The 18,732-nt window shown below is 43.8% G+C and overlaps 1 protein-coding gene across 3 annotated transcripts in view; it reads right to left on the bottom strand.

Moving 5' to 3' along the window:
* Positions 1-206: 206 nt before the first annotated feature.
* ARHGAP4 (Rho GTPase activating protein 4) overlaps positions 207-18,732 on the bottom strand; it is a 145,769-nt gene continuing 127,243 nt past the window's right edge. For all 3 annotated transcript variants that reach the window (XM_033920717.1, XM_033920712.1, XM_033920724.1), the window contains 7 exons: positions 11,829-12,059; positions 9,560-9,624; positions 7,673-7,844; positions 2,909-3,001; positions 1,508-1,660; positions 859-1,003; positions 207-682 (listed from right to left, as the gene is read on the bottom strand). In XM_033920717.1, coding sequence (XP_033776608.1) covers positions 437-682; positions 859-1,003; positions 1,508-1,660; positions 2,909-3,001; positions 7,673-7,844; positions 9,560-9,624; positions 11,829-12,059 — 1,105 coding nt within the window. In that variant the 3' untranslated portion in view covers positions 207-436. The remainder of the gene's footprint in view (positions 683-858; positions 1,004-1,507; positions 1,661-2,908; positions 3,002-7,672; positions 7,845-9,559; positions 9,625-11,828; positions 12,060-18,732) is intronic.

Raw genomic sequence — 18,732 nt, 5'->3', positions numbered from 1 at the left:
TGGTCTCATGGATCAGAAGTTGAGCCACTACTTTACAGAACTCAGTTCATGAAATACTGTATGGTGCTATTTTAGAATGGCGGGCTTTCTCATAACCCTTCCCTGTTCCCTCACCAAGTACCATCTCCATCTAAGTGCTAACCCTGGCTATATTATGATCTGCAAGTGTTATTAATAACTCAGAGGCTGCTGTTGGAGGCAGAACGCAGGGACCACTGGTCTGGCACAGCTTGACTGTTTTTAATTTTAACCGCTGAAATGCAGGAGAAAGAGCTGGTCAATTATACATGCTTCCTGAGTTTTCTTCATATACGTTCAGTCATAACAAATAAACCCCCGGCCCTCCCACATCAACACAAAGTGCCTGGGGTGGCATGGGACTTCTGCATAAAGCAGAGTATGCTCCTGGCCTGATGTGAGGGAGTTCGCATTTTGGCTATTCTGGCTGTAGGCCATTATTGGCCTGGGCCCCTCCACTGGGCTTGAATAGGCCCTTGCTCCTCAATCCAAAGGTAATCCTGCCACCCCCTGATGCTATCCCCTTCTTGCTGGTGGTGGGCTGTGGAGAATCCATTCCAGAAGGTTCCGGGGTAGAATCCATCCCTTCCTCGGCGCCCTGCTTTTTCACAGCTGTCTTTCCAAGGAGCTCCTTGAATACTGAGTTCATGTTTTTAGTCACATCCTGTCCAAGGAGAAAGAGAGAACTGAGATAAAGAATGTGTTTCTGCTACACACTTCCACTGTTTCATGGCAGAATATCTTACAGTAACAATTAGTACTTCTGCACAATCCCTACAGTTTCATGAACAAAGGTGATATAGGAGCACTTAGTCTTATACTAAATCCTTGATAGCATACCTTGTCAACTTCCACAGTAGCACATTTCTCCGTTCCCTGATGCTCTGGGTTGATCCCTTGACAAACTTTAGGGGATCCATACCCCTTTGTAGGGGTGTCTGATATGCTTCGCTTCTCCTGGCCTCCAGTACATGCTGGAGACTGTCTGTAAATTTAGAAATATTTCATTCAAAATGAATGTGTTCTTGCAAAACAGTGTATCGCAAACTATGTGCTGTGGCACACAAGATTTCAGTTATGCCACCAGATGCTGGGGAGGAGGAGAGGCGCCAGCGCCAGCCGACTGACTACAGGATGTGCCTCTCGCAGCGAGAGGCACATCCTGTAACCAGTCAGCTGCTACCGCCAGTGCCTCTCCTCCTCGCTGGCGTCTCTCCTCCTCTCTGTGCTTCTTCTTTTTCTACACCCCCCACTGGTCACTCAGGGCCCAATCTGGAGGGCCTCCGTGCATGCGTGTGAAGTCATCACATCAATGTCTGCGTACTTCTGGGTGCCCTCGAGCTGCGGCTGCCACTTTAGTGTGTCACAGCTTGCAAAGTTTGTGAGACACTGTTGTAAAAGACAGGTTAGCATATGGAGTGCTGGGCATGACTGCAGCGACACCACTTGTATGGGAGGTGTCATTGCAGACATGGGGGAGGACAGTTACCTGTCTGCTGTCAACAGTTTCTTAGATCCTGGGTAAGTCATGGGGAAGGGGAGCTTCCCAGAGTCTGTGAAAGGGGAAACCACCCTGCTGACTGAACTGTTCCCTGCACGCTTTTGATGGGCAGCAGCAGCACCATCTGAGTTGACACGCAACCTGAGAAAATAAGGTCAGAGACAGAGAACAGATGGAGAAAGAGAGAGAGAGATAGAGACAGACAGAGGGAAAGAAAAGGAGAAGGTGAGCATGACAGCCTTTTTTTTTTTTTAATTATTATTTAATTTTTTTCCAAGAAACCTCTTGTACAGAATAATGAAAATAAGAGAAATAACATATTTTAAACAAGACAGAATCTCAATTAGGCAATACCATTCTTAATCAATACTATTAATCCCATAATATGGATCCTAAAATTCCAGTGAGTGCTAGTGAAATTAAATCATATTATTAACAAGAAAAGCAAAACATCTGACTGCAGTAGTAGGAGTCTACCTAATTACTTTACTATTGCTGTTGTTTCATTTACCCGTTCCAGGCGTTTCGTAGAGAGGAACCCTGTTAATTGAGAAGGGTCAAAGAATCTATATTTAACAATACATTTACAGGGATATCGTAATAAAAAAGACCTCCCATCATTGTTACCCCTGGTTTAAGAAGCAAGAATTGTCGTCTAGCCCAGGGAGGTTCACAATGGCTTAACTCACTGCCGGGACCTCCAGCGGGCGATTCCCCGGCGTTACTGTCTCTTGATGCAGGTGCCTCAGTATTTCATCTATTGTGAGCAGAGGAGAGGTTTCCGGGCGCCGTAAGGCTCCACCAGTGCTCTTGCCTCTCCTCTTCGGCATTCCGATGATGTAAGTAAAACTTTAGGGAGAATTACTGAAAGCGTCTCTCCGCAATCAGATCATTGCGGCCATCTTGGATCCAGTATGTCCATGACAGACATTTGTGAGATACAAATAAGCCTAGCATTTGGTGGGTGCAAACAGGCAGTTGCTTTAGACCTCCATGCTACAGGGGACCTCAAGCCTGACTAAATCTGGCTTTGGAGCTCCCTTTCAAAATTCTATTCTGGGCACTGGCTAGCTTAATACTGGCCTTGGATACACACTAATATTATAAGGTAAGTCTAGGTCCCTATTGCAGAAATAAAGAGCCAACAGTGAACGGAGAAGAACAGTATCCAACCCCTATCCACAGCCTGAGGGAACCATTGACCTCCACATACCATACTTCCTCCTGGTGGGGAGGGATATGGAGAAAATGCTGTTGTCAATCTAGGGTGGGCCTGGTTCTTATTTACATCAGCAACTATCATGATGGCTCTGTGGTACCAACAGGGGGTGTCACACAATCTGATAAGGGCCCTACCACAGGACCAGTCCTTTAATCCACGGAGCTCACCTGCTGGTAAGATCTGTCAGCTGCTCTTCCATAGCACTGCTGTCTTTGCGGAGTCCACCTTCCACCTCGGTTTTCGAGCTCTGCTGCTCCATTCTGCAAGAAAGATGAAGAAACCCTGAGATCACACAGCCTTCAAAGTTCCTTTATTTTCATGGCAATTACAGAGAGGCTACCCAAAAACAGCCGATTATGCATTCTCAAAATAACGAGAGCCAAGACTTTGGATGCTTTACCTGTTGTTCTGATATCTGTAGGGCTTCTGAAAGGCTGAAAAAACCTGGCTTTTCATGGAAGCCTTTGATAACGTGTGACTATTTTAGTTACATAATTTCATTAACTGTTAGTGGTAATTTTTTTCTCAGATCATATTGTATATTATGTTACGTTGTAGTTCTTATGTTTATTGTAATTTGTTTTATCTTTTTATTGTAAACCATTTTAATACTTTGAGTGCTAAGTGATATATAAAGTAAATAAATCAAATCAGATCTTTATAGTGCGGCTCTAAAATTTGTTTAATGTTATTGTTCTTAGGAGTTTAGTGCTGCTGTTACTTCCTGTCATGGTTTGTGAGCAATGCATTATGTGTAATGTAGTCCCATACATATTGCAGCCACCCCTGCGTGGAGGGGCATTTTTTATAAGATGTCTAAGTTCAAAGTTTGGACGTTTTGGGAAAAATGTCCAAAAATCCAGTAGAGAAAATGAGTAGAGCAAAATGCCTATCTTATTTTTGAAAATGATCGTTTCTAGTTGTGTTCGCCCTTAGTGCCTCTATCTTTTTTGACCATTTTTGAAAGCAAAATGTCCAAAAGAAAAATACACACAAACAAGCCATTGGGACCTAGAAGCAGCCAGCATTCTTAGCAAACTGGCCACACAGACATCAGAGGGGCACCTTAGGGGGTACTGCAGTGAACATCACATAAAGTCCCAGGTACACATCTCACCATAATATTTTAAGATGAGCCCTTCAAAACCCACCCAAAACTTACTGTATCCACCTGTATACCATAACAGCAGCCCCTATGCCTACAGTGTCATCTTAAAGCTCCAAGCTTCTGAGAATCTACAACTGTGAGTAAATTAGCTACTTTTATTCAATAAAGTAAATTTCAGAAAAAGAACAGACTTTTGCATGCTTATGTGCAAAGTTTTACTGCCTAGATATTAGAACAGGTGTACGTTCTAACAGGGCCAGGACAGGGTTATCAGATTTCTTCATGAAAATAAGAGGACATGTGGCCCCAAACTATTCTGCTCCAAGCCCAGCCCATACACAAACCTGCCTGGAAAGAAGGCACATCTCCCTGTTCAAACCATATCCATCCCCCTAACTATCACGGAGGCTCCCAGTTACAAGGAATGAAATTCCAACCTGGGAAGCTCGGTATTCCAGATGACAAAACTGCCTTCTCCATAGAAGAAAAAGAGTTCCTAAGCAAAGACTAATCGAGCAGCTGGGTGGCACCTCTCCCATTCCATAAGCCCAAGCCTCGACTTCCAAACAATAGAAATCACGCTCTCCCACAGTTTACCTCCACACAAAGGACCCTAAAAGGGAAGCCAGAGTTGATGCAGCATTTTATGATCTTCATGCAGGATCTGCTTGCCAATGGCCATGCGTAGCTTGCCCCACCTCTGAGGAAGAATGAAGAGTGTTGGTGCTTAACCACCTTTGGGGTATACCACCCACAGAAACCAGGGCAAATCTGAATTGTGTTTGATCTAGCACCCAGTTCCAAGGAGCCTCGCTAAATAATGTGCTGCTCATCAGGCCCAACCCGACCAAAAGTCTACTAGGGATTTTGATCTCTAATTAGAAAATGAATGGTATAAGACACAAAACTTAAATGGTTGTATGTATGTTTGATGTGTCAAGTGGTGCTTAGATAGAGACTCCGATTGTGAAGAATTAAGGCTGGTACTGGGCAGATTTGCACAGCCTGTATATGGCAATTTGGTTTAGGATGGGCTGGAGAGGGATTCGATGGAAACTCCAGTAATTTAGAATGTGAGGACAATGCCAGGCAGACTTTTATAGACTATGTCCTGAAAATGACACGATGGATTGGATAAGCTGCAATGGGCTTCTATGACAACTCCAGTACTTGGAACCTAAGGCCATTGCCAGGTGGACTTCTATGGTCTATGTCCCAGAAATTCCAAAGAAAGACAATTTAATCATGAATAAATAATGAATGTGAACTGTTCAGGTCTTTAGCTGCCATCAGAAAAGAACCTATTGTCATAACAGCCAATATTCAGCAAATGTTTTTCTGCTTTGTTGTCCATGAAGACTATAAGAATTACTTCAGGTTCCTGTGGTTCTGTGATAATGACATCAATGGAGATGTTATTTAATACATGACATGAATAAATGTCTTTGAGAACAGCCAGCACCAGCAGTGGCCACCTATGGTCTCTGATGAACTGCACAAGATGGAGAAAGGGAGTGTGGAACTGATACCAGGTGTTTCTTGGAGAGAGGCTTATGTGGTTTGAAGTTCCTGCCCACTTAAACAGAAGCCATAAACCTACTGAAAAGAACACAGATGATAGTGGAGGCTAACCTGAGTCTTCAAAAGATCACTTCCAACAGCACAGAGGTGATGAAAATTTTCCCCTCAGAAGCCTATGCTAAAGATTTGAAGAATGTCAACTTGGGAGTGGACACACCTCCATTATAATAAAGCCTTGGTCCAAACTGGGACCTGAAGACTCACCTTCCAGATCTCCACTCAAGAGAAACTGCACATTCAACAAGACATCTTCTCCACAGCAAACAACCTGTATGACCCACTGAGATTTGTGGCACCACTCATCGTTTAAGGAAGAACTTACTACTGAATAACTCAGCATCTCACCTCTGAACTGACTTCTATCCACCTGCCAATTCTACCACTTCTCTCATAAAGCTTTTTTCTGTTCAGAGCTCCACTTTGTTCTCCAGCTATGACCTTCAGAAACTTGAAATCTAATGCCTTAGGGCACCAAGCTTCTGAGAATCTACAACTGTGAGTAAATTAGCTATATTTATTTAATATGGAGAGTCATTTTCAATATGTCATTCAAATCCCAAGTTTGAAAATGAACCCCATAATAAATTTTGACAAAAAAGAACAGAGACTTCTATATGTTTGCTGAAGTGTAAGGTTATAAAGCCTGGACTGGAGTGTGTATACATTCTAAGAGAGGGTTAGTGCAGTGGACCATGAACCAAGTGACTCGGGTTCAAATCCCACTTTAACTCTTTAGTCTGCTATTGAGACAGATGTGGGGGAAGTCACTGCTTGCCCTGGGATTGTAGCATGGAATGTTGCTACTGTTTAGGTTTCTGCCAGGTTCCTGGATTAGCCACTGCTGGAAAAAGGATATTAGGCTAGATGGACCATCGGTCTGACCCAGAATGGCTAGTCAATATTCTTATGTTCTTAGTATCATTACTGGGCAAGCTGCTGATCCTCCGCTATGAAAAAATGTAGGAGTCAGGATGGCCTCTGGGAGCTCATTATTCAAAAGCTATTATTCAGTCAGTTGTGGCGCTGAACACATAAGACAGACTGTAAGGATTTTCAGAGGCACTATTCACAATTTAAAATACTTCTTTTAGTTTTTAAACCTCTGAAGAATGATGCTCCATCTGTGATCACAAAATCTTTCAAATTTAATGATCCTGTAAAAAAAAATCTGAGGCCTCACGGTAAATATTTCTTATATTCCAACTCTTCAGCAAATTCATTAGGGAAACTGAGCTCTAGGATGTTTTCTCTTGCAGGTCCAAATAAGAGGAATGATCTTCAACTCTGTTTAAGGCAATTGCCTTCTCGCCTTCTGGTCAGGAAGCAATTGAAAACCTATTTGAGAGAGCATTTTGCCGATTTGTGTATTAAGTATTTGAGGAGACTAATCTGCATTCATTGTGTTTTACTTTTGATTGTTTTATGTTTTTTTTGTGTATGTTATATTGTAACCCACTTAGATTTCCTGGATAATGTGGGATTATACGCTTAATAAATCAATAGCACAGAGGCAGTGCGTAAGGATATTCAGAGACACTTTCCACACAGGCTTAGGAAGTTGCATCAAAGGGAAGGCTTGGAGCCAAAGTGAGCAAGGGGAATGACTTGCTGCTCACTGCTGGTGAAGCCCTAAAGAATCTAAAGGTACCTGGGAGAGTGGAGCAAAGCGATCCCCCAATCTTCTGCAGGGGGAGAGAGAGATGCCATGCCAAATAGAGTGCATCAGTGTAGGGGGTGCAGTGAGGGTGTGGTTTTCATGCCCACCCAAAACTGGGTGTCTGGCTACATCCCTGAAGAGCAAAACCTTACCACAATTTCTTAAAATGGACCCTTTGTTTCTAAGCATAACAACCTGAGAACGTGCAGGTAAGTTTTTTTAACAGACCACCTATTGTGTGCAGTTTAGAAGTATATAAGTCACACTGATTTTCAAGGGGAAAATACAGCTTTCTTGGCTTTTGAAAATTACTCCATCAAACCTACAAGCATACAGCCACATTTGCAACTCAGTACATAAGATATGTTTTGAGAAAATTCATGTGGTACTCTAGAAATTCACAGTATGTGAATAAATCCAAACCCAGCCCCAGCTTTGTCCCCAAGAACACTTCTGTTTGTCACATAATTTCCAGTCAATTTTATGAAACATTTCTGCACATAAATGCCTGTTGTATGAAACAGAGTGAGACTAGTTCTATTGTACTAGTACAGGGCATGGACATTTGTGAGGTATAATACTCACCTGTCTGGGAGTATGACACATTTGTGGGGAATAAGCCCTTTTATTCCATCATGCTCTCCTCTCCACCAGTCACCAGAGGCTTTCTCTTGCAGAAGCAGTGTTTCCCCTTTCTTAAAGGACAACTCCTGAGGCGTGCGCGCTATATAATCAAACCTAGCCACAACCTCAGGCTCTGGAAATGGAAAAGTGATGAAAGACTTAGTGAGAGAGTCAGTTGTCACATAAAGTAGAACAAAAAGATCAAATTAGTATCTACTATAATAGCTCTGCATTCTTTCCAACCCGCTGAAATATTGAAAAGAAATTATATATAAGGAGTTGAGAATGTCTTGCTGTCTGGGGAGAAAATAATGCTCTGAAAATTAATGGAATGGGATCAAATTTTGTATAAGAGAAAAGCACAATGGGAAAAAACCCCCCACCAAGATTGATAACAGGCCAGATCAGACTGGGGTTATAGAGACAGGGCCGGTGTAAGGGTTTCTGGTGCCTCCCCCCTGCAACTTGTCAGTTGGTGTCCCCAGGTAGTCAGATGTACTGAGGCAAGAGTGCTTGGAAGGTAAAGACTGCAAAGAAGGTAATTTAAAGGCCAACCAAGCACTTTGCCAGTTGACAAATAGTCATGGGAATGGACCACTGGTCTGACCCAGCAGCAGCCATTCTTTTTTTTTTTAAGTTCAGAAAGTTTTATTGAAAGTTTTGCATAACAAAAGAGTAAAATAATACAAATTCTTATGTTCTTATGGCATTTGAAATTGGAAAGAGCACACGGTGTACTTTCTCAAGGTTGGATGATGAAAAGGACAGTGGACAGAGTTGGAGCAGCAGGGAGGGCTAGGGAGTTGAGGGATGTTTATGATATTAATTCTCTATGACTTGGCTTTTAATGCTGTTGTTTTTGCTTGATTTCCTTTTCTTAATAAAAAATACTTAGTAGCTCAAAAAATGCAGAGATACTCTTATGCACACACAAAATAATAACGCATGAATCCACACCCCACGCACACAAAGAAAGCCTAGGCACATACACACACGACAAAACACAAAAACGCACACACAAAACACAGGCATGCACAACTTGTACATACACATGCACAAACAAAACAGAGACATACACATTCGCATACCTGCAAATAAACAGACATACAAACAAAATGTATATACATACACACATGTATACAGACAGGTTGGAAAGAGTTCCATGAGCCATGCTCCACATGCTCTCCTCACTTGGTTAAATAAAATTGCCTGAGCTCTGGGAACAGGATCATTTGTTGTATTAAACTCTGGAAAATCACAAGTGTACACTTCCCCCTCCCCATTCGCGGTTTCGGCAATCGCGATTTCACATATTCACGATTTTGGGGGGAGGGGGAAAAAAAGAAAAAAAAAAACACAGTTTAGCCTTCCCCCCAGCGTTCTGGCCTTACCTGGTGGTCTAGCGGCTTTCGGGGCAGGAGCAATTTTCCTATGCTCCTGCTATGGGGAGTTCCCGTCGTTGTCTCAAGAGACTACGGGAACTCACGGCAGCTATTTCCTATTGGCGATCTGCACGGGGCAGGAGCGTAGGAAGATCGCTCCTGCCTTGAAAGCCCGCTAGACCACCAGATAAGGCCGGGATGCCGGGGGGAAGGCAGGAGGGAGGCAGGGGTGGGTCAGAGCCGGACCAGAAGATATTTGCGGTATTTCACCATTCGTGGTCCGGCTATCCCCCGCGAATCTGGAAGGAGAAGTGTATTCAAAACAAATAAAAAGGTGGGTTTACTGAGCTGCTAGAAAAAGTCTTTACCTGCTTCATTAGATAGTGCTTTATACCGCTAATGGCAAGAGGAACAATCTCTTCCCCACCTTCTATCAGTGTTCCAAAATAAAAATAAATTCTCTTACCCTCCTCACTGACTGGAATCTCCAGTTCCCCCTCTTCAATGGTGGGTTCCAGATGTACTATATCACTAAAATTAGGAAAGATCAAGAAGAAAACAAAAATAACTAGCCTGGCTCAGAAGAACATGGAAAGAGAATTCTCACTTTCATGTAGGATTCTCCCTGACCCCAGAGACATAACAACATTAGAGTTGTCATAATGGGACAGACCAAAGGTCCATTCAGCCCATACCCTGTTTCTATCAATGGCCAGTCCAGGTTACAAATACCTGGCAGATCACATAAAAATAAAACATATTTTATGCTGTTTATTCTAGAAGTAAGCTGTGGATTTTCCCAAGTTCTTCTTAATAATGGCTTATGGACTTCTCTGCCAGGAACGTGTCCAAAGACCTTCTTTAAACCCTGCTAAGCTAACTGCTTTTACCACATTCTCTGGCAATGAATTCCAGAGTTTAATTACACTTTGAGTGAAGAAATATTCTCTCTGGTTTGTTTTAGATCTACCACTTAATAGCTTCATTGCATGCCCCCTAGTCCTAGATGCTTAGAGATCATCCTGAAAATCCTTCCTCCCACTACCCACGGCAGGGACATTTTCAGCGGGGGTAGTCACACTGGCACGATTCCATAGAATAAAACAGGTTTTTGATGCTTATCCTAGGAATAAGCAGTGGATTTTCCCAAGTCCATTGTAATAGTGGCTTATGGATTTTTCTTTTAGGAAACTATAGAAACCTTTTTTTAAAAATCTTGCTAAGCTAACTGTTTTCACCACATTTCCTGACAAAGGTGTGCTAGGGCCTTAATGTGCGCAATAGCGCGCGTTAAATTCCTGAGCGCGCTAGCCACTACTGCCTCCTTTTTAGGATGCGTCAGATTTTCAGCTACTGCCCACTATAGCGCATGGTAATTTTGTGCGTGCGCTAAAAACCCTAGCGCACCTTCATAAAAGGAGCCCTATATGTTGAGTGAAGAAATATTTTCTCCAATTTGCTTTAAATCTGCTACTTAGTAGTTTCATTATATGCCCCCCTAATCCTAGTATTTTTGGAAATAGTAAACAAGAAATTCACATCAACCCATTTCACTCCTCAGTGTTTTTTAGACTTCGCTCATATCTCCCCTCAGTTGCCTCTTTTCCACGCTGAAGAGACTTAGGCCTCCTTTTCTGAAACTGTGATAGCAGTTTCTAGCGTGGGGAGCTGTGCTGAATGGTCCGCGCTGCTCTCGACGCTGAGTTCCTATGAGCGTCGGGAGCAATGCGGGCCATTCAGCACAGCTCCCAGCGCTAGAAACTGCTATCACACTTTCGTAAAAGAGGGGGTTAGCCTCTTTAGTCTTTCCTCATAGGGATGTCATCCCATCCTCTTTATAATTTTCATCACTTTTCTCTGTACCTTTTCTAATTCCACTATATCTTTTTTGAGATGTGATCAGAATTGCACACAGGGAGAATGAGCAGACTGATCCAGCTCAGTTTACCCCATTTATTTCAGAATATCTACACATTCAAAGATGAAACATGAAAGGGTTAAACCAGGACAAAAATCTGCCTGTCCCTGATGACCTGAAAGGCTGCAAACCAGGGGCATAGCCAGAATCCGTTGGAGGGGGAGCCCGGGGGTGAACTGAGGAAGCTATGTATTTCATCTCAGCTCTTCCCCCCCCCCCGCCATGTTTAAATCATACCTTTGTTAGTGAAGATGCCCAAGTCCTGCCAGCCAAAGAGGTCCACTGCCAGAGTTCCTACCCATTCTACCTCAGCAGCGCAGAAATGAGCTTCACGCTTCAGCAGTCAATGCCGACATTCTTATGCATGCTTAATTTAGTGACTGAACTCAGCATGCTAGAGATTGTCAGTGTCGATGGTTGAAGCACGCCGCCGCTGCTCAGGCAACATGGACAGGGATTTGGGCAGCAGACCTCCCGCTGATAGGACTTGGGCATCCCTGCCAGCCATTAAACCAGTACCACAATTTTGGAAGAGGTTTGAGGCAAAGGAGGTCCTCCTTGGATATGCCCCTGCAGCAGGCTGTAGAAAGTTGATCAAGTCTCAGGGAACAGTATTTCTAACACTCTACTCAGCCTAGCTAGCCCCTGAAATTACTTCTTCTCCCAGATTTCTCTTCAGAAGCTGTAACATAGTGCAGGTGCCAGAAATACACTGGCAGACTCTGCGTCCTAGAGGTGTCTGCACTTCTGCTTGTGAAGTCTCAGAAGCACGCCATATTCATATTATGCTAACAAATGAGAGATTTGTCCATTGTACCTGTAATTATCATCTGCTACAGTCATACACTTCTCGTAGACAGGTCCTTCCAGTTCCGAAGGTCCAGGAAATATCTGCTCCTGATAAATGATGATGGTCTTTACCAACTCGTTAACCTGAGCTTGAATGAAGACAGGGTCCTGATTCTGGGGAACAGAAACCAGAGTAGGCCCGAAGCACACAGAGAGATTGTAGGGGTCCATCATGTTCTCATCACTGTACTGTGACAGGCTGACAAGCGACAAAAGAATAGCACAGTCAAGACCACAGTGAAGACCTGAAGTAGTACACTGATACATGTAAAGATCAGGGTTTCATCAGAATCCCATACAAACATCACTCTCAAGCAGTGGCTTAGCGAGGGTAGGAGGCGCCCTTGCAGTGGTGCCCTCTGCCTCTTCTTCGCCCCCTTCACCATATGCATGGCCTTTTCCTTCCCCTATACCTCTTTAACTTCACCAGCATGAGCAGCATCTCCAACCTGCTGCCTGCACCAACCTCGACTCTCCCTCTAATGTCATTTCCTGGTCCCGCGACCAGGAAGTGGCTTCAGAGGGAGAGCTGAGGTCGGTGCGAGCAGCAGGTTGAAGCTGCTGCTCGTGCTAGTGAAGAGTTAGAGGCACAGGGGGGGTGAGGGGGGAGAAGGAAGGCCTGCATGCAGCGGGGAAGGACAGGGGGGGATGAGGCAGAAAGGTGTTCCCCACCAAGATGGCGCCCGGGATGGTCAGTCCCCCTGCCCCCCTCCCCTCATTACGCCATTGCTCTCAACTGAATTTAAGCATATTGTGTCCAATATTCAGCACTATTTAGCCAGCTGGGAACAGCTTCTGGCTGGCTAAATAGTGCTAACCACAGATATTTGGCAGAAGATAGCTGGCTATCACTCGCTGAATATCCTGGTCAGGTGCTAGCCCACTCACCAGCTGGTCTACTGACATCGCTGGTCAGCGCCAATATTGATTGGCTGGCTAAGTCTAGTGGCCGGATAGACTCACCTAAATAGTGGCCAGCTATGTCTACCACGGCCGAACTTAGACCAGAAATTCAATGTTGGTGGCCAGATATGGCCCCAGAACTGAATTTCCAGGTTCACCACCAACCACGGGAGCTAGCCGGGCTGCCTCCCGTAATCTGAATATTGGCTGAATGTGGCTTATAAATTGTACTATTTAAGAGACCCCCCCCCCTCAATTAAGCGGGAAATAAATGTTAAATTTAAAAACATATACAAAATACCTAACAATCAATAATTAGGATTATTTTATACTGTAATTTTCATTATTTCTAAATGCATTTAATTTTATTTTACCCCCTCTTTTACTAAGGGGCCCTAACCGATTAGTGCGCGCTAAACGCTAACGCGTTCATAGACTAACATGCACGCGTTAGTGTTTAGCGCGCGCTAATCGGTTAGCGCACCTTAGTACAAGAGGGCCTTAGTGAAGCGTGAGGTCCCTTGTAATGTAAGGTCCTAAGTTGTAGCTTGTCTAGCATACACATAAATCCAGTCTTGGTCACTCTGAAATATAAAGGGAATAATTTCATAATGGTCAACTAAGTTGAGAGGGCATGAAGGTGCCCTCCAGTTAGAGGCTGCAAAATGAAAAAACACCACGAACACCTTCTATCTCACCAAGCAGTCCTATGGGGCAAAGACCTAGACCAACTGCTTTCGCCCACTACACACGGGGAATTCAGGAAACGCCTAAAAACATACCTGTTCCAGAAATACCTAAACAATTGACCCGCTCTCCCTCTCCCTCCCTATTCCACCTGAACTTACAGCACTGTTATAAATATAATCTGTTATCTTCGTCTTATCGTAACTTTACGTTGCTATTTATCCCCAACAGGTCCTGTCGGACATTACCTACTAAAACGTACATATCACATTTTCGCTCAGCAAATTGTATTTCTATACTATTGCCTCCTGAGGTCTCTGATCTCTGTATTTCCTCTGAATATCTACTTATTGTATTTCGCTGAATGTCCAGCACTCTTGATTGTAAACCGCCTAGAAGTCGCAAGATTGTGGCGGTATAGAAGAATAAAGTTATTATTATTATTATTTCTGGCCTATTTTATAAAGATGCATAGGCATTTAGATGTCTTTATAAAATACTAGGGCTAAACTGGCAGAAATTGCAGCAAATTTTATCATGTAAAGTACACATATACTAGGTATGCATCATTTATAAAGGAGGGAAATTTAGTGGTGACACCAGGAAGTATTTCTTTACAGAAAGGGTGGTAGATCACTGGAACAAACTTCCGGTGCAAGTGGTCGAGGCCATCAGTGTACTCGACTTTAAAAATAAATGGGACATCCACGTAGGATCCCTACGGGGGTCGAGCTAAGGAACTGGGTCATTGGTACTCGGACTCGATGGGGTGGGACAGAAGAGTGGGCAGACTTGGTGGGCTGTAGCCCTTTTCTGCCGTCATCTTTCTATGTTTCTATGTTTATAAAGTTCACATGGCCCAAACTCCGACACAGAACATGCCTCCACTGTATGCGTTTTATGGGAACATTCTATAAAAGACCTTTTACATTAATGAAACAGGGTTTTAGCCATGAAAAAAAGAAGTTTATAAATTATCCCTAAAGAGAATCATCTTTAAAATAAAGTCAGCTAGGTGGAGAGGTCAATCAGGCACATATTTATAACTTATTTAATAAAGAAAGATAGGCAGCTATATGTCTCTGAAACGCTGCAGAAATTGTGGATAAAATGAAACCATGTACACGTACACGGCTTAGCAACAGGAGTAAAATTTTCTGAACAATATGGGGCTCATAATCGAAACAGAAATACATTTATAAACCGGCCTAAATCGGCACTTAGACGATCAGTAAAACAGGTCGTCCAAGTGCCGATAATCGAACCGGGTAGTAGATGTATTTAAAAACGACCTAGGCCTTCACAGTGCTGCTGAACAACCAGAGCTAAAAGGGGCGTGTCAGGAGGAGTGTCGAGGGTGGATTTGGGCGGGACGTGGGCTGTCCTAGACTTAGTCGTACTGCATGTATAACCAAAAGTTTTACAACACTGCCTAGACGGAACCTGGACGTTGTGACTTAAGCTATCTAAAACCAGGTCTAAGTCACAAGAAGGTATCCAAAGTGACCAGATATGCACTGCAGACACAAAGTACAGACCCCCACACACTGCCCCAGTGATCACTGACCTCCTCCCCTAAAAATCGTAATAACAACTTTATATATCTGCCTCCAGAACATCAGCACCTGGCAGTCTGGCATAGGAAAGCTTAGTAGAGCTGCACAGAGGTGGCTTAAGTGGTTTTGGGGGTGGGTTAGTAAACCATGGAGAAGAGGACCCAGACCCATAAGCCACTCTAATCATTGCATTCATGGTGAAACATGTGCACCCCCAAAAACCCTTTTGTACTGCCATATAAGTGGCTCCTGCAGCTTTAAGGGCTATTGGGGTGGTAGATAGGTGGGTCTAGTAGATTCTGGGGTGTTTTGGAGGTGCACCATGACCTATAAGGGAGATGTTTATGTGGGACTCTTTTTCATGAAGTTTATGTGGGACTCTTTTTGTGAAGTTTACAGCAGTGTCCTGTAAGGTACCCCATAGAGAATGACACGGGGAAAAAAATCTGTCCCCGTCACTGCCCCGTCCCCGGCCCACCATTCCCTTCACCGCCCCGTCACCGTAACTGCCATCACATTCACCGCCCTGTCACCGTCCCCGCAGCATCCATACAAGCCTAAGTACTGCAATATTTAGCTTATTCCTTCCTTATAAATCAAAGTTCTGGCTGCTGAACTGGAGAAAGAGATGTTCAGCTGGCAGGGCTTTGTTTATACATTTTTATCAACACAACTAATATACTACTTTATCCTGAAGCAAAAAAGAAATAGAATTTTTTTTTCTACCTTTGTTGTCTGGTTTCTGCTATCCTCATCTTCTCATTCAATTCCTTCCATCCACTGTCTCTCTTCTCTCTGCATCTTCCATTTGCTCTGTTACTATGCCTCTCCCTTTCTCCCCCCTCCAAATTGGCCTGGCACCCATCTTCTTCCCTCCGCTCCCCCCATAGTCTGGCATCTCTGTCTTCTTCCCTGCCAGCATCTTCTCCCCACTCTCTTCCCCATTTCCCTTCAGCATCTTCTCCTCACTCTCTGTTCCCCATTTCTCTTCTGCGTCTTCTCCAAATTTCTCTTCCCCATGTCCTTTCAGCGTCCTTCTCCCCACTCTGTCTTCCCCATGTCCTTTTAGTGTCCTTTTCCCCACTCTGTCTTCACTATGTCCTTTCAGCGTCCTTCTCCCCACTCTTTCTTGCCCATGTCCTTTCAGCGTCTTCTTCCCACTCTGTTTTACCCATTTCCCTTCAGTGTCTTCTCCCCACTCTGTTTTACCCATTTCCCTTCAGCGTCTGTTCCTCCCAACCCCACCTTTCCTCCCTTTCTCTCTCCCTGCCCCTTACCTTCGTGGCGCTTTCACACCCCTTCCTGCAATGAGAACACTTCTTAGCCACTTCCGCCATGCACCCGCACCCCCCCCCCGGACAACAGGCCCGGCCGACAATTGTGCCGACAAACCTCCCTGCCCTTTACCTTTGTGGCCGGCGATGTCTAAACTGCCTTCTTACAGCAACCGGAGCATTGAAGTTGCATATGGCTGTTGGAAAGGTCGTCTCTGATGCAACTTCCGGTTGTGTCAGAGATGACCTTTACGGCAGCCACATGCAGCTTCAACGCTCCGGCTGCTGTAAGAAGGTAGTTTAGACATCGCCGGCCACGAAGGTATAGGGCAGGGGCGGAGTAGGGAGATGTTTAAACTCGGCGACGGTGGTGTCAGTAAGGAGGGCGGCAGTAAGGAGGGAGGGAGCGCGATAGGTGACCACGCGCGTTCCTTCCCTTAACTGCGGGGACAAGGCCATTCACCGCTCCACGGGGCGGTGAATGGCCTTGTCCCTGTAGCCATGGTGAACACAGGTTTTTCCTCACCGTTTAGGCAGGTTACTTGTGGCTAACAACCACCGTGTCATTCTCTAGTACCATGTCTGGGTATCCAGTCCATCACTTTTCTGGCCCCTCCCATGCCCAAAAGGTCTTTTTCTAGGCGTTTTTGAATCGGACAAATTTTTGGTTGAAAATGGGGTATAAAGATGGATGACTTAGCGGTCTGGATGATCAGATGGCTGGACGTACAGTTGGCCGATTTTCGAAAAAAAAATATGTTGGACATATTTTTCGAAAATGGACCTTTTCCCATGTCCAACATTTGTCCAACTTTGGGAAACTTGCGACTTAGGCCCAAAACGGACTTAGACATTTCTTTTGATTATGCCCCTCCACATGTAAAGCTGTATATTTTATATCGTAACATAGCAAATGAGGGCAGAAAAAGACATGAATGGTCCATCCAGTCTGCCCAACAGTCACACTCATTATAATAAACACACTTCAACAGCAAAACAATTCTAGAAAATAATATTTATAGGAACTCTTAAATCGGCGCAGTGCGTTACATTATGACTTCTCATGCAATAAATATTTTTGATTTGCTCAAAAATTATACATGATAGGAGAAAACTGAGGCTATTTTCATACACAGGAGGTCAAATTCTATAAAGTAAACCTCATTTTCTTCTTGCCCCAGAAAAAAGTTAAAATTTGTTGTGCAGTGATTCAGTGCTATTTAACTGACCAGGAACAGCTCCTGGTTGGTTAAATAGTGTTTGGCTAGGTAACCACTACTATTCAACGGGAGACAGCTGGTTATCTCCACTGACTAGTCACGGCTAGTGGCTAGCTTCTATCTGGCTATGTCATGAATATTCAAGTGCTAGCCGGCTAAGTTTAGCTGATGCTATGTTTTCTCTGACAGTTTAAATTCTCAGCACCGACAGCGTTCTTTTGACGATGTTACCACATCGCAAACTTGAAGCATTCTATCAGCATTGAAAAGGTTTTTCAGTTTACATATAATAGGGTCTCCTGAAGAAGGAATCGAAACGGGGCCACGTAGAGACCCCGAACCTGTTATAAACTGAATTATCAAGCTGCTCTCAATTTTCTCACAGAGCGATGTTCGTTTGAAAAGATTTGTAAAGATAAGAAAAACCAAAGTATTTTCATACAAGTGTTTGAAAGACTGTAAAGACATTTATTTATTTATTTATTTTTGTAATCAAACTTGGAGCGTAACCAGCACTAATAAAGTTGCAACGACTGAAAAGTATACTTTGGTTCATCACTAGAGGGCGCTACTCTCTTCTTGAAGAACTCTATACCTCTGAGTGACTTTCAAACGTGACGGTTGCAATCCTGAAGTTTGGTTACCAATTTGAATGAGAAGACAGTTCTTTTGTTTGAACTCTAATATTTTTCTGACTTCCACTAGTATTTAACTATTAGTACCCCAGTGACATTATAAAGAGGCTAAGTTTAGCAGGCAAAACGAACCTAATAAATAGAAGTCCTAACCTTTGCCCACTATTAACTTAACCGGCCACCACTAAATATTCACTTAGCCAGTTAACCCCTCCCCTCCCCCCACACACATCTTTTTACAAAGTTGCGTTAGGCTTTTTTTATCGCCAGCCGTGGCAGTAAAAGCTCTTATGCTCATAGGAATTCTATGAGCGTCGGATCTTTTACCATCGCAGCCGGCAATAAAAAAAACCTAGCATGGCTTCATAAAAGGGGAGGGAGGGTAAGTTAGAGCCAGCCATTAAAAAAATAAAGGATATTCAATGCTGATCTCCGAAAACAGCCTGGCATTGGATATCCGGATTGAGTGCCGGCATTGACTGAATATCAAACCCCTTATGTACAGTTGAATTGTGCTGTGGTTTATATATGTCGCAGAGGGAGGGTGGAGGATTCTTTCTTTAAAAATCAGAATCATATTCTTGGTTGAATTGGAGA

This window comes from Geotrypetes seraphini, chromosome 1 (genome assembly GCF_902459505.1).
Source record: "Geotrypetes seraphini chromosome 1, aGeoSer1.1, whole genome shotgun sequence".
Lineage (NCBI taxonomy): Eukaryota > Metazoa > Chordata > Amphibia > Gymnophiona > Dermophiidae > Geotrypetes > Geotrypetes seraphini.
Note: the sequence above shows the minus strand (reverse complement) of the source record. Positions and strands in the feature narration are given on the sequence as shown.